The sequence below is a fragment of the Oreochromis aureus genome, linkage group 17, assembly GCF_013358895.1.
Source record: "Oreochromis aureus strain Israel breed Guangdong linkage group 17, ZZ_aureus, whole genome shotgun sequence".
Taxonomy (NCBI): Eukaryota; Metazoa; Chordata; class Actinopteri; order Cichliformes; family Cichlidae; genus Oreochromis; species Oreochromis aureus.
In genome coordinates, this window is record NC_052958.1 from 1229292 (window position 1) to 1246472 (window position 17181).

Below are 17181 nucleotides of genomic sequence, written 5' to 3' on the forward strand. Positions count from 1 at the left end.
GACTAGGGATAGTTTCGGGCAACATTCGAGGAGGACTCGGGAATCTCCAAAACTGTTGAGGGTTGTCCTTAATCTTAATCCTGTTTTGGGTGTAGATTGTTGTTTCAAATTATTCTAAAATTACTTGAGGACGAGGAGTCTGGGACCCTTAAGAAGCGCATTTTCTCCTTGGTAACGCTTGCGCTAAGACAGGACGCTGATCTTAGACCTACTAGGACAGTAGGGATAGTACCGTCGACAGCGGGAGAGAACTTGGGAACCTCTGAAATTGCTAGGAGTTAGAGTCTCCTATTTGCGCTTTTTGGCTACGATAAATTTGGTTAGGGCATTAGCAATCGGGCCACCGTCAGGGACGGAATACTGGCTAAAATTGGTCGCAAAAAAGTCAGGGACTTTTATCGGTTGGACCGTTATGGATAAATTTGTCGAAATTTGTAGGAGCGACAAGGCCTAAAAATCTGTGCAGTTGTAATTAATAAGACGTCTGTAATATAAAATATGAGATCTATGAGTAAGATCAGTCTCTGTGTCAGTCATGCACAGCCGGATGTGCACTGATGGTGTGTGTAAATGCAAATGAGCAGCAGTGACGCAGAGAGGGTGGTTTCAGTTTTCGAGAGGACTGAGCTTTTGCTAAATGCCTGTATATAAGAGGTTGGTTTTGCTTATTATGAGAGTGTAAATACAGTGTGAATATATTAGTGTGGATGTATAGTAAATGACTGAATTTTGATAGATGTATATTTCGTGAGCCATAAAGGTTGGTGTGTTTTATTTTCAGTTATGTGTGTGTGGGGAGAAGCGGGGTGTGAGACGATGAGAGGTTTCAGTTTTCTTTTTCTTTTTCTTTGACTTGCTCTTTCTGATCATGGAAGGCATGTCCAAAATACTCGTATGAAAGCGTATTTTGCGTGATTTTAACTGTGTGAAGGCTGTCAGTATTTGATTTGAGTGACTCTGCATGATTTGTCTGAGTGAGTGGAAAATGGCAGTTTGAGAGAGAAAAGGCAGTGTGTGAGACGATTACTGAATGACTAAAGAGGTTAGAACTTTTAAAGGTGTGTATGGAATAAAGGAGTGTGAAATATATTTCTTGTGTGAGGAAAAGTAGGATGTTTTAAAGTTTGAAAGTGCTTTTAATTCAAGAAATCCATGAGAGATGTTATGACAGGTTGAGTGTATTTTTTCCGATTGAAAATACATAAGTATATGTACTTGGGAAACCCAGTTAAGAGATTATTGGGTGACTGATGCTATAAAACTGACCTAAAGAATGGTCCTGTCCGTGGAGAAGTGTTAGTTGTCCTGATGTTTGGAAGAGCTCTATTTAAAAGTGTGTGTGAGAGGAAGGTGTGTGTGACTGATGATGTCAGGGGAGCACCCAGAGAAATAGACAGAGTTAAATTCTAAGAAGATGAAGCGAATGCATGTGTTAAGAAAAAGTAATAAAGTAATAAAATTATATTAATTACAGGGTTTAGAAAAGAGACAGACTGAGAGAAATAAATACAGGAACTAACAATTACATTAAGGAATTGAAAATGCACGTACACAAACTGTTACATGTGAAATTATTGTTGGAAAGTTTAATAAAGAAAGCAGTTTACACTCCTTTAATTTCCAGAACCAGTGTGTCCCCTAGACCTGATAACACTCTTGCCCAGTTGGCTCCTGTAGTAGGCGGGCATGGAAGGCTGGACAGCCCATGACGGGTAAGATCCCACCTCGAAACCCTGGGACAACCTAAGGCAAGGCGCAGTCACGATTGCTCGAACCTAAGTCCCGGAGTGACCTTGGAGTCACTGGAGGAGACGGGATTTAACAGGTAAGGCCACTGGGCACAGGCGGAGGGGAAATGTCATTAACAAGGACCAGTGATGAACCAGAGAGAAAAAATACACCCTGTCAAAAGGAGTTTGAAACACTGCAAAAGAAACATTTATAAAAACCACACATACAAACAGAAAATGCACTAACCTTACAGAGACAAGCTCATGAAGATTAATGAACAGATAATGACTTAAAACCTGGCTAAGAACACAAACATACGTAATTAAATCAGCCTGCTAATTTCATGAGGGTTAAAATGGTGTGAATGGTTAATACAATTGATGGAAAGATTTAAAAAGATGGAAAAACAAAAGAAAAGTCTCTATAAGAGTGACTCAGGAGTGCTCTTGCACTGATTGATCAAAGTAAGTGATTAGTATAGAAAGAAAATGAAAATAATTCAATAATGTGATAAGGTTTAAACATGTATTCCTCTTGTTAAGTTGGCTGTTGAGCTGTGGGTTTATGCAAATTAGCTGGAGTGAGTGAGTGACAAAGACACTTCCTGTGTGCGTGTGTGTCGGAGGCTTTCAGTTCAAGAGAGATCGGGCTGATGAAGAGTATGGGAGAAATATATAATGGTAAAGTATCAGGATATTTGATTACGGTGGTCAGGTCTGTTCAGAGGGCAGATTTGGACAGGAAATTTATAATTTAAGGATGATACGTTGTTGAAATTGGTTTTATCTTGTGCTGAATGAAAACGGTCTTTGATCTTTTGACGAGGTTTTCGTGTGTTGAACGGGTGAAATTTAAGATTGTTTCAGATTTTTGAGGCCGTTGTTTTATTTCCAGAGAGGGTGTTTAATTAAGACATGGATATGTCTGAGAGGGGCCCCAAAAATTTTTGTAGTAGTGCACTCAGGAAAAAAACCTGTCAGGTGATTTTGTTTTGTACTTTGATGAGCTAATAATCAGCTCTCTTTTTCATTTTGTTCTAAGCAGGCCTGGAAGAGAGTGAGCGGACGGCGCTGACAAAATTACCAAGTACGAAAATCAGGTGGGCATTACGGAATTATAATTGATTACAATCAGAGACTGATTGGCGGCGTAGTCTCTGTCTAAAAATGGGTTGTATCGATTCAATCCAGTCAAAAGTATAGAGAACTATTTTCCTAAAAGGAAAAACGAAACGAAACAAATGCAAATGATTGAGCTCATTTTGCTGATGTGGAGCATCTGATGACGTGCGCGGGAGGCTGCAGATCAGCAAAAATATCATGTGTGAATGCATGTGAGTGAATGTGAGTGGTTGGACCAAGGGGGGAAATAAATAAAAGGTTGACAAACAGGAGAAGTGGAAGACTTAAATCTGGGGATGCTGATGTTCCTTTGGGTGAATTTCTGCTTTGTTGATTTGGGTTAGACCATATTGATACATTATAAAATGCTAAAAGGAAACATTGATGTAACTTAAGTTACCATTAACTGAGGTAACACATGATTAATAACTGTTCTGTTTAAGTTTATTTTGTGTCATGACACAGATTGGATCATATAGGGGGAGAGTTGAGTAAAGGTTTTGTTTTCAGGAAATTCCAAGGATCCAGACTTTGCATGGAGCAACGAGTTGGAGGGGATTTGACATGATGATTGAATTGATTTTGTTCCTTAAACACAGGTTTTCAGGGCTGGAGCAAAACACCGGAGAGGACAATTGCTGAGCTGTTCTGGGAAATGAAATGACTAACCTTTTTTCCTTTTGATTTGTTAAGCTTGGGTGAAGCATGTTGAGTTTTTTGCCACATGAGATGTGTCAAAAAAGAGAGGGATTTAAGATTTAATTTGTTTAATTTGAAAGGGGTTTTACTAGGATTTTATAATGATCGGGGTTGTTTGATAATTTAGAGATGGTAAAACTGAGGCAGAGATTGTTAATTCTAAAGAAAGGAGTAAAATGAACCGAATTCTGTTTAGAAGATAAATTGCTGGGGTTAATAAGAAGTTGTACACCAAATTTAAAGGGGAAATTGTGGGAATAAAGGATATGCTTTGGGGAAAATAGTGAAGATTTTATGAGTAGAAAATGTGGGATTTCTTTTTGATTTTTAGGATAAGTTGTAACAGTGACATAATGTTAGAATGTTGTTATAATGTAGTAAATAGATTTATTTTTAGGGTAGAGGAGAGCTTTTTATGAGGATGTTAAAAGTCTCGCTGACTCAAATGAATAATATTGGAGATTATATATGTAGAAATGATTTTTCATACACATTGCATTTTTGTGCCTTTGACGGAGTTGTGGCTCAGAGAGTCGTCTCTTGAGGGTCACAAACTTTTGGTTAACGTTATGATTAGCCAATCTACTGTGAGAATGACCTGAGTTATTGAAGGATTGCACACGCTTACAGACATATAGAGTTCATTAAGACCTGACAGTATTGATTCCAGGCAAAAGGCCTGAAATCCATTTAGCATTTAACTGAATAGGAGTTTCGTTTGTAACTAAATTGGGTGACATGTAAAATATGGAGATAACACATGCAGTTCTAAATTAGTCCTCTTATATAAAATGCAGTTACAGGATAACAAATACTTGTTGAAGGGATCAAGTTTTTGCTTTAAACCAGGTCCAAAGGGGAAAAGCTTATGTATTTTGGTTAAAACTGATAAAATATAATGACTGATAAAATATAATTAGAATGTACCATTACATTAAAAGCAGCAAAATGAAATAAAATGATATATTCAAACAGGTTATCACCCAGGAAATGGGAGTTCAAAATACTGTTAGAGTTCAGCTTTTAGCTATGATGAAAGTTATTTAGGAGTAATTGATTATATGCTTAAACTTAGTTGATTAAAATGGTTGTTTTTCTTTGATCCTTTTAGTAGAATAAGCCCTTATAATGATTTTATGATGATTTTGCTTGTGAAAGGTGACTTTAGATGAGAGGCCCTTGCAGCAGTGGCAGTTTTGTGTACAGGATGTTGATGATCAGATAAGGAAAAACAGGAAGCGTATGACAGCAGTGCTGTAAGACTGTTAGAAAGCTGTAGATTGAGATGAGTGATGTTTAAGATTATATAGGAATAAAAGTCAAAAACCAAATACGAAATTAGGTTCATGTTTTGAGAACAATCGAGGAATAGAGTAACTTAGAGCATAGTAGGGAGAAAGTGTTTTGTTTCCTTTGCAGGAGGCCCAGAAGAGAGTGGGACCCAGAAGAGGAGCAGAGACCACTTAAGCATGAAGTGTTCTCAAGTGGGAGAGGGCATTTTATAACTAAGACCACCTAGATGACATGAGGTTGTCTGATTTGTTAAGTCACAGGATGCCAAGAGAGAGTCAGAGCTAAGAACAGTGATCCTAAATGTCCATGACGTCAGGGGTGGACAGGGAAGCAGTTGAATGGGCCAAGGAGTGACCCAACACAGTATGGTGACCTCTTGTGGTCAAGAGGTCAAGAGAGGGAGTGTCAGGAATAGAAATATTGTCCTGCTATTAGTTGCTGCTATTTTATAATCATCATTAACATTTCATGTTAATAGGGATGTTGCATTCAGATGCACTCAGATGTTCAAAATATATTGGTATTATATTAGTCTTTATTACAGGTTCAGTTATAATCAGTTGAATCTATAATTTAAAGGTTTCTGAATGTTTTATATTCTTACACATAGTCTTCAGTGGGGAGAAGCTGATTGCAGGCTGACAGGAAACGGTGTGCTTTTGCAAAAGTGAAACCAAAACCAGAGTCTGGGTTTGTATAATGAGTTTATACATTTTACATAGAAGTTAAGATCATCACAACACAGGATGGCCTTAGCCTGGTTGCCTACGTGAGGTCAACTAAGGTTCAGAAAGCAGATGCACACTCTGTGCACGCCAAGAGAGACATACACACACACACTGTTAGGGTGTGTAGTGAGAGTTGACTGATGAAGCAGTAGATGCACGATGCGAGAGCTGAGCTGGCTTACGGAAACCACCGGGAGAAGATGGAAGCCAGTGTACTTTTAATTGTGCCTTAAGCTGTCAAATAGAACATTTGTGGTTTTGAAGCTGATGTATGTGATGACGCAATGAGGGGGCGTCACTAAATATACTCTGATGCATATAAAACTGTATTTTGATGTTAGGAGGATGAGATTGTGGGGCTGTCTGCTTACGGAGTCCGCTCATTCTCCAGCGTGTCATTTCATTAAAATCATCGTCTTTACCCTTTGGACCAGTGTGGTTACTTGCATTCCTCCTGTGTTTCCTTCCCTATATTTTTGAACCTTAACACTGTCTTATTTTCCTCTGTGGTCAGAAATAACTAAACTCATTTCATATTTACCCAATCCAAGAAATTTTATGATGGACAAAATCTTTATGTTAACACACAGAATACTGAAATACCTCAGATTCCACTTTATTGCAGCACAGCCCTTCAGGAGAAGTGTAACTGTGTAACACCATGTTTCATGAAGAACGTCAGATATTTTGCATGATCAGCATTTCTGAGACTTGTCCTTAAATTTTTCTTCCACATCATTCAGTTGCATCTTACATTAGCGTCATCTGTCATCTCTTTAGAACTTTACATTTCACAATATTTTTGTGTTTGTCTGTTGGTTATATATAGTTAGATCCCAATTTTTTGGACACTACCACACCAGGTTGTTAAAATCTAAATTTTCCATTAATCATTTGGAAATTACAGACAATTTTCAATTGGGCAGGCTGTTTTAAGAGGTTTAGAGTCAAGTCTAACTTCTAACTGACAGTTTGCACAAAGTTCTATACACTCTGTGTTTAGATTAGAGATGGCACGATACCACTTTTTTATGTCCGATACCGATATCATAAATTTGGATATCTGCCGATACCAATATGAATCCGATATAGTGTGTTTTTTAATCAATAAAACTGTTTTTTTAATATCTTGCTGCATTTTGTATAAGTTCATACTCCAGTTTAAATAAACAACAACACTAAAGCTATTCTGTTATACCTGTATGTAAAAAATACACTGCGCCCAAAATATTTCATAGTTCAGCAACACTGATCAATCTAATAAACTTAAACCTGCTCCATCCTCCCTATTCTGGTATTTTAAAGAGTACTTAGCAGAAATATTAAGCAACCTAACTAATAGGGTTGCAAACTGCCAGCAAAAAAAAAAAAAAAAAGGGAACCACCCCCCACCCTCCACCTCATCATAATTAATCGATGTAATCAACTTCAATTTGATGCAGGGTGAAAAAAAATGCACAGAAATAAATTATTTTTCAAGAATAATTAAATAGATTCAACATCTTTCTTCAACAGAATTGCAGACTGCACAGATGGTTCCCAAAGGAAAAAGTACTATAGCTTACTAGGGTATATTAGACTTAACAGTTACTATATACAGTAATGGACTTCTATACATTTTACATCAGATTAAAACTTTGGGTGTAAGATTCAGATAATTATTTATTAAAAGCTAGACATTTAAAATGAGAATAAGAAAGAAAAGTATGTCTTTGTGCCCCTTTTCCCTGTTCATGCCCCATCGGCCCCCTGGCTACACTTTGGTAGATCCGCCCTGCACAGTTACCAGCCGTCAGCTACGTGAAAAAAGATCCTGGTGTAGAAAGTAATATTAAATAAATTCTAACAACAGCTTATCAAGCTTAAACGTGCTGCTGTTGTTCAGCCGCTGGTTTCCTCTTTCTGGTGCAAAGTGGGCCAAAAACAAAGAAGAGAGACGGACTCGACAGAAAAGCCGATCAGCTGATCATTGATCAGTTTCACGATTGAAGTAGCAGCAGGAAGGTGAGGGAGGGAGAGGCAGTCGCTCCATATATCGGTTGTTAAGCTTAACGTGGGGAGCGCTTTACAAACATTCAGAGATGAACTTACACACTTGCTTTACTTCTCTCTGGGATAACTTCCTCGGAGATGAAATGCTGGTTTGGTAGCAGGCTACAAATACACACAGCCGCTCTATCATGTGAGCGCACTGCTCCAACATGCTACGGTTATGAGCCGAGTTACGCCGTGTCGCAAGTTTTGTGAGGTGTTTTTTTGATATTTAATGGATCGGATTATATTTTTTATTTCTGGCCAATATCCGATCCAGTAATTTAGGTCAGTATCGGACCGATACCGATACGTAATATCGGATCGGTCCATCTCTAGTTTAGATGAGGGGTGTCCAACTCCAGGCCTCGAGGCCCGGTGTCCTGCAGGTTTTAGATGTGTCCTTGATCCAACACAGCTGATTTAAATGTCCTGAAGTTCTCCAGAGGCCTGGTAATGAACTCATCATGTGATTCAGGTGTGTTGACCCAGGGTGAGATCTAAAACCTGCAGGACACCGGCCCTCGGGGCCTGGAGTTGGACACCCCTGCTTTAGATGAACGAACACTCCTCCTGATTACAGACTTAATGTGCCCACCTCCTCCAAACTGTTCTTGATAACCATGAAAATCAATCTTTGGGTCTCATTTGAAAGTCCACTAAGAAGCTATAAGAACCTAATTCAACACTTTGAATCAACTTCAGACATTATATCTGCTTCATTTGTCATGATGTAACATGGGAGCAGGTCTAAAGTCCCCTGTGGTGGTGTACAGAGGCAAAACTACAAAAACTGCGTCTTTGTACAACAAACTATGGACCCAAGTAAAGTTGGGTAAATACATCTATGCATAAACATCATCTCTTAGCCTGATTCCAGTGCACAGCTGGAATCAGGCTAAGAGGAGAACAGTCAGAGATTAAGATTGGATTTCCACAACCTTGGCTTTCGTCTGCACCGTGTTATTTCACAGATAATTACCCCAGGACCCAAGTCCACTGGGGACTCTATCATTCTAACTCAGAGAAGGCAAAGCCGAATTACAGGGGTGTCATTTTGTGACTATTCCCTGTTAAATATTTTACGTGTATGCATGGATGGAGGTAAGATTTTACTGTATTACTTTTGGAATTTACATTATATTGTTGTATCTTATCTGTATGAAAACACATGCATGTAGGGCATGCCCCAACATCCTTTCAACTCTGCGGTTTATCTCCGATTACGTCGAACAAAGGTCGCAATGTTTCGTCTCGTTGTCTTAATAAGTCTCAAGTATTTTTGCAATTATACGGCTTACTTATCGCCTCGAATTTGATACTCAAAAATCATTTTTGGTTGGCAATATGAAGAAATCTCCCACCTACATAACAGCCACCGTGTTTTTCCACTTTTGAAATTGGAAGAAAAGATCAATGACTGTCCACAGAGTGGTGCGTATGTCCAGTAGGTCACGTGTAGGAAGGGTTGGTGTCGATGCCTCAGTGTGCACTGTCAATCATATACTGTGGAGCCAGATTGAAATGCCAAGCTAATTCCTACTAAGCCATGCCAGACCAAAAAGATTATTAAAAATGTTGGCTGGCCTTCCAGGAACAGGTTAGTTTTACCACACATACAAGAATTAACTCTTAGCTTAGAGCTTAAAACAATTCTGCCATAAAGAAGGCAAAGTACCACACTACTGAAAGCAAGAGCTTATTTCATAATAATAATAATAATGATAATAATAATAATATCTGGATCTTCTTACTGTCACATGTCAGGCTTACCTTGCAGATCTTGTACAGTGAGTCCTGTCCGTCTCCATCAGAGTCTTTGAAGTAGTCGTGTGCAGGAAAAGTGCGGTGGATGTCACGGGTGATGACACTTTCCTGTGCAGAGTCCTGCAACATATGAAATAAATGCTCTTTACACGTGCGCCAAGTCAAGTGTTTATACCCCCAGAAAAACTTATACCACATTTGTGGTACAGTACAGTGGAAAGGGGGAATTTTACTTGGTCACCATGCAGGCGTTCAGGACATTTTCATCTTTTCTCCCTTTGGAAATGGAAAAGAAGTGGATGCAGTGGAAAAGGAGGCAACGTACTGTGCTCAAGTCAGAACTGACAGTATCAGTTCACAGGTACGAAACAAACCAACACGTCACTGTGTTTGTGTATTAGTCTTCCCTCGTTTCTCCTGCAACAGCCCTCCCCAGGCTCCAGTCGCTTCGTCTGCACAGTCTAATCCACAGCACTGCAGTGCACACACACCGAGCACGGCTGCTTATTTTGCAATGTGCTTCTCACTCACAAACAAGCATACACACACAGACAACGTGCTATGTCACTTCCCCCTCTCACACACACACAGTGCAAACACAACCGAGGGAGGACTGGAAGCAGAGTGTTCTCCAACAACTCACTGTAAGCTGAAGATAAACCAGCGCTGAGCCTGGTCGGCCTTGATGTGCGTTTGTGTGCATCACAGACACAAACAGAGAGAAAAATAAAGGAAAAACTCAAAGTTTTATCCTTTTGTGACAATAGTTAAGATTTTAAGTTCAAGCACCTCAAAGAGGAAAAGCAGTCTTCTACAATGCGAGCTGATTTACACAGCTCTCTATACTGGTTAGAATGGTTTTTATGATGGCTGCTGATACAACAAGCATAACAGATGTACTGTAGTGCCTACAGACTCTAACTTACACATTAAGCTGGTGATAAAACACTAAACGAAACAAAGAAAACAGAGTTTTGCAGTGTCATCATAACATTTATGATGCATTACTATGTAAATGTAAAGGCTTTGGCTTAACACAGGCCAGGGGCCTAATATCAGACTTCATCCATCTATAATAGTTTACAATAAAAAAACAGTTATTTATATAAAGATTTTCTTCCTGCCTTCGAGTCGCCCGGGGCCGTCAAACCTTCGTACAGCTGTTGAGCTGCAAATGGTTTTTTAATGTTTGTTCTGTTTTGCAATTTAAAATGTAGAGAATAAAGTCATGCCAGACTTTAAGTCATTCACTACAAAGAATGAGTTGGCTAACGTTGGAAAATCACTAGAAACACAGTTACGCACCACATTACAGTGAATTTATAACTACAACACTAAATTAAAGTCATCAATGAGCTAATCGTAACTGTCTGCTCGAATCCTACAACAGGCTTCTATTAAATGAGTGAAAATGCCAAACATACATGAAGCACACACCAACACGTTTGATGGAAGCTGTTGGCACAGCCGAGCGTAACGCTTTAATGAGCTCTGTAGAGGAGGGGGTGTGCCACTCTGTGCGTCTGATATGGAACTAACAGCTTTAAACGGCAAAAGAAATGAAAAAAATTTTAAAACGATGCTGCTCTTTAGGAATGTCTGCAAAGTTGTGAAGGTTTGTTATCTCGACCTGGTGTAGCCTAAACCAATTATGTTAACACATTAATTTACCCACATTTCATGGCTAAATTAATAACAGCGTGATGAAACTTGTCGGTGTTTTTATGCTGCATTCCTTCTCTGTGCAGATGGATTTCTATCTTCTTGAAGTAAGTAAGTAGTAAGTAAGTAAAATTTATCTATATAGCACATTTCACAGATAAAACTCACAAAGTGCTTCACAATAAGATCAGACATACAAGTTAAAATTAATTAAAAGCCCGCTTGTATAAAAATGTCTTCAGCTGCTTTTTAAAGGAGTCAGTAGAGTCTAGACAGTGTAAAGACAACAGCCCGATCCCCACGTGTTTTAAACCTAGTACGTGGGACCACCAGTAGCCTCTGACCTGAAGACCTAAGTGCTCGGGATGAAGCATGAGGTTTCAACAGGTCAGAGATATACTGGGGAGCTTCACCGTGCAGAGCTCTAAAAGTTACAACTAAAATTTTAAAATGAACCCTAAAATTTACTGGCAACCAATGAAGAGAAGCCAAAACTGGAGTAATGTGAGACCTCTTGTTTGTACCAGTTAAAAGTCTTGCCGCTGCATTCTGTACAGACTGAAGGCGATCCAGAGCTGATTTGTTGAGACACGTAAAAAGACCGTTACAATAATCCAAACGAGAAGAGATAAAAGCATGAATAACCATCTCAAGTTCTGCCTTTGACACCAGCAGTCTGAGTTTAGAAATGTTTCTTAGATGATAAAAACAGTTCTGGACAAGTTGTTTAGAGTGTTTCTCAAGAGACATTGAACTGTCAAATATAACACCTAAGTTTCTGAGACTCGACTGAAATGAAGGGTCTAAAAAACTGATATGCTGCTGAATTTCTGAGAGCATGTGATCAGGTGCAATAATCAAGGTTTCTGTTTTATCTGCATTTAACTGGAGGAAATTGTCATTTAACCATTGTTTGATTTCTGACAGACAATTATTTAAACAAGACAATTTATAAAACTCAGAAGCTTTGAAAGAACAGTATAACTGAATGTCATCAGCATAGAGATGATAAGAAATATTATTGTAACGTCTGATAATTTGGCCTAGAGGGAGTATATACAGCAAAAAGAGAATAGGACCTAAAACAGATCCTTGAGGTGCCCCAGAAGGCAGAACTGATGTTTCAGACAACACATGATTAATACAGACAGTAAAGGATCTCTCAGACAGATACGACATAAACCATTTCAAAACAACACCAGTAATCCCGAACAAGTCCTTCAGCCTATTCATCATGATGCTGTGATCAACAGTATCAAAAGCACAGGTGAGATCCAACAGAACCAGAACGGTGTACTCTCCAGAGTCTGCTGCCATCAAAATGTCACTAGACACTTTAAGCAAAGCGGTTTCAGTGGAGTGCAATTTGCGGAAACCAGACTGGAAAATGTCCAGAACATTGTTCTTCTCCAAAAAGTTGTTAAGTTGTTCTGCAACTGTTTTTTCCAAGATCTTTGACACCAATGGTAATTTTGATATTGGCCTGTAACTGCTTGGAAGAGATGGGTCCAAATTTGATTTCTTTAATATTGGTTCAACAATAGCTTGTTTAAAATAGCTGGGAACTGAGCCAGTATAAAGAGAAGTATTAAGAACACAGGGGCCAATAGAGTCAAACACACTAATGAAAAATGGTGGAGGAAGTACATCAAGGTGGCTTGAAGTCAGTTTCATTCGACCAAGCAGAGCACTGATGTCCTGTAAGGTAACAGGAGTAAAAGAGGAGCAGGTATCAGAGGTAAGCAAGGTGTCAGTGTGATACTGGGAGGATGATGGAGAAATATTAGACCTGACGGCAGCGACCTTATTAACAAAATAGTTTAAAAAGTCATTACAATCAGATTTAGTGTAGACTGGTACATGAGGAATATCAGGAGAGACAATGTTTTTAATTGTATCAAACAATACTCTGGGATTTTGCTTTTTTGAAGCTATTAGATTAGCAAAATATTCAGTTCTGGCATTTTTTAATCATGTCATTAAGTGAGAAAATTGATTCCTTGAGATGTACCCTATGGACCTCAAGCTTGGAAGCCTTCCATAAACGTTCTAATTTGCAACAATATCTCCTAAAATTTCGAATATTTTAATTTATCCAAGGACAGAAATTTGAAGAATGGACAGCATTTAGTTTCAGAGGTGCCACCGTATCTAAAATAGATTTACATTGATTGTTAAAAGACAAAATAAGTGAATCCATATCATTTTGAGCCATGTGAGGGTCAAACATGGCAGAGAACCTTCCAGCAGCATCCTGGTTTATAATCCGCCTTTGGATCATCAATTTAGGAGGTGAAGGATCCACGTAAAATGACAAATTAAAGAATATGCAGCTATGGTCACTCACATGGACATCCTCCACACATACATCATGTATATTTAAACCCAGGGAGAAAACAAGATCCAGTGTGTGGCCCTTTGTATGAGTGGGGCCAGAAACATGCTGCATAAAGTTAAAAGACTCAGTGATGGTGATGAGCTCAGCAGCAGTGTTACAGGAAGCGTCACCAATATGAAGGTTTAAGTCTCCCAATATTACAACCTTCTCCAGTTTAAGTACAATCACAGAAAGACTAGACATCAACTTAGTTTGTTAAAAAAACAACCTTTAAAATAATTATAGGGTAATTATTAATGGAATACTTTCGTAGTTACTCCATCAGGATTAATAAACCCATTTATGACACTGTAATTACCACTGCAGCATCATCAGGGACCAGCAGGAATCTGCTTGACAGTGAAAGTTGTAAACACTTTGATTTAATAAACCATGCATGCCTCTGCTAATTAACAGCCTCATTACTCAAAAAACACCAAAAAAAAGAAAAAAGGCAGGACGTCCTCTAAGCGGCTTAATGTCCTTCCTTCTTGTTTATATCCTTTCTTCCTCTTCTCTCCAATTTCCTCCTCTCCTTGAATTCTTTCCTCCTTTGTTCCCTTTTCAAGCTTATCTTCTCCCATTTTCTATTTCCATATTGTACTTTCCACTTCATCTCACACTGTAACCTCGCTTCTATTGCTTTCTCTATTTCCTCCTGCTTTCTATGATCTCTTTTGTCTTCTTTTCTACCTCATTTCCTTGCTTTTCTATCCCTCTCCACCTCCACATGGCCACCTAAATATTTGAGTCATCTTCTGTCATTTTCAGTGCAGAGAGCAACTGTGCAAAGCTATTTCAGCAGTACGGTGTTACTATGCAAAAAGACAAGACAAACCTTTTCTCTAACACTGACCGTCCACATGTTTATGTGCCAGTTTACTTTTCTATGAAATGCAAAGTTATAATGGGATCGAGTAGCTCAGCCAATGAGGAAAGGCCGCTCATTCCTCACAGTAGCATAAACATTAATGGTTATCAAACCTTCCAGGAAACTAGAGTTAACAATAAGCAGGGTGACTCTGTGATTATATACCTGTTATGTATTTCACTGGCATGCTTTATGCTTAATGGGGAAAATCCCAAAGTGTTTCCCCACATGGGAGAGAGCCCAGCACACTTTGGCACCTCGGGGTCATCAGAGGTCAACAGAGAGCTGGACGTTATCAACGAGTGTAGCGCGGACAGAAGCAGCGTGCACAGCATCGCTACCGCAATCGCCACAATCCAAAGCGCCTTTAGCTCGAATATCTTTTTACAGCTGCCACAGGAGAAGGAACAGAAAAGACAATGAGGGGGATCCAGAAGGCTGTTAGTGATTGTTTGCTACCAGACAGGGGCAACAGTAGGACGAAGGATCTGCGGCTGTGATAAGACCGAGGTGGGAGCACCATCTGAAGAAAAGTCAAAGCTATTCTTAGCCGCAGGTAATCCTCCAGTAACCCAAAAAGGAAGGCGATTGGAGATGTTAGCTTGCACAAGCTGCTCCACAGGAGAGAGCCAGTGAGCCTGAAATGGTCAGTTTATCAATAAAGCCTGTTGAAAACAGAAATACAGTAATATAGGCGTAATCATTGGGGGGGGGGCAGCACAGACGTCAGAGCAGCAAACAACACCCACCAAACAGACTCGCCTTCTGACACCACGCAAAACAAAAACAAACAAACAGACGTCACATGACTAGCTCCCAAAACTGTCCTGATCCAACACTACCGTGTCCATGCAACGCCTCGTTTTTGTGCCCCTTGGTGGGTTTAAAGCTAACTGACTAAAGGAAGAAAACAAGACCAAAAAGAGAAAAGACTAATGAGAGAAGAACAGGAGAAGCAGAAAGCACTGCAGAACGGTACGTGGAGCGATCAAGATGGATAAACAAGCAGAGACAGATGAGACAAGTCGAGAAAGAGGTTTAAAGAGAAGGGAGCGATACGAGTACACGGAGAAGAACAACAGGCTCCTGTAATCGTAGCCTGGGGGCTCGTTGGGCAGACAGTCCATTACTCAGACCTCTCCAACAGGTTACCTACTTAACACGCACGGCTAAAAATAAAAACTGCTGATATGTCCAAACCTGCACTCAACCTCCACATCTGTCTACGTCCACCAGCGTTTCATTACCCACACAAAGCTGACTGATGGAAGCAGCTCACAAACTCTGGAGGCTTTCCTCTGTGAGAAACACACATTCATGCTCAACGGTGACATATGAAGAAGTCTGTTCAAATCATTGTTTAATACACAAATTTAATTGTAAGCACTTTAAATGGGTTTTCATTCCATCCAGTAAAGACTGTCACTGCTTTGGATTAACGGTAACATAAACGTGGCCTTTAAGCCTCGAGTATCCATTTCTGACAATAGCTTTCCTTCATAATTTTGGTTCTATGACCTTATTGCAACCAAAAACTAATAAATACGTATTTTTACATCAGAGTGCTTCTGTAGGCATCTCCCTGCATCTAAAGAGGTGGACACTGAAACAACTCAGATACAATAACAGTGAAAATTTCCCTCAGCTAATGAAAAAGTAGTAAAAGCAAAGAAAGAGAACAAAAGAAAGTCAAAGTAAGAACTGCACAAGGACATTTACTTGATTAAAGGTGCTGAATAACACACTGAGCTGGGAATATTTCTATTAGATCAGCTCAATTCAATTTTATTTACACAGCACCAAATCCCAACAACAGTCACCTCAAGGCGCTTTATATTGTAAGGTAGACCCTACAATAACACATACAGAGACAACCCAACAATCATATGACCCCCTATGAGCAAGCACTTTGGCGACAGTGGGAAGGAAAAACTCCCTTTTAACAGGAAGAAACCTCCGGCAGAACCAGGTTTATCAGTCTAATGAACCCATGTGTTATAAATCAAAAAGCAATGTGGTCGTTTTGAATGAAGTCCTCGTCTTCTTGCCCAGGTAACAACGTGGTTATCAGCATTAAATGAACTGATTATTTCACTTTTTCGCACATATTTCTAATTCATTTAACTCCTTGTATAGTATCTGTTAAAACATCACTGGAGCAAAAAGGATGGTAGGTAGTAGTTAAAAAAACAAATACATGAAGATATATGAAAAAAACGAGCAGACTTTAATGACTGATACTAAACTGCTCCCTAATGTCATAGAAGTAAAGTAGTAAAAGGGCAGCTGCTTAATGGGGGATGTTTTAAATGTTAATTACAGCCATGGGAGCTGGGCCTTCATTCATATTACACTCGAAGGTAACATAAGCAAACACCTGCCATGGTTGAAAACTATTTATTCAGGAGCCGGGTAACCGAGTTGACTTTGTCTTAAGTGTGGTTGACAGGTTAGCTTCCCTGGTCTCAGCTTCCCCTCGCGTCTCGTCAGAGGGGAAGAATGAAGCCGGGGGACCTTTAGGCATACTGGGTCGTGACCTTGACAGATGCCGTCATGCTGCTCCACAGGAAGATTTCACCATATCAGGCAGAAAGGTGTGCTCTGGATCTACTGACTTATAAGAGAGATGCCTACTTACTTATAATGTGATACATGTTGGGAAGCAACGTGAGAGTCTATTAAATTAAAGACTGAATGCTGTCTGTATCCTTGCATTGAAATTTATACATGTATAATTGCAAACAAGTGTCTTAATGGTACTAAAACACAGTATACAGGCGTCTGGGCAGATGTTAGAGCAATCAGTCAAGACACTGCCCAGAGTTGCCTTTTCTCATGCAGTACCCTGCAGAAGTCTGCTGCAGCTGCACCAACTATAGTAAACTCTGTGGTTTGGATGAG

The 17181-nt window shown here is 39.5% G+C and overlaps 1 protein-coding gene across 3 annotated transcripts in view; it reads right to left on the reverse strand.

The window, feature by feature from the left end:
- rabgap1l (RAB GTPase activating protein 1-like) overlaps positions 1-17181 on the reverse strand; it is a 106104-nt gene that overhangs the window by 38053 nt on the left and 50870 nt on the right. For all 3 annotated transcript variants that reach the window (XM_039600622.1, XM_031739759.2, XM_031739758.2), the window contains one exon: positions 9377-9490. In XM_039600622.1, coding sequence (XP_039456556.1) covers positions 9377-9490 — 114 coding nt within the window. The remainder of the gene's footprint in view (positions 1-9376; positions 9491-17181) is intronic.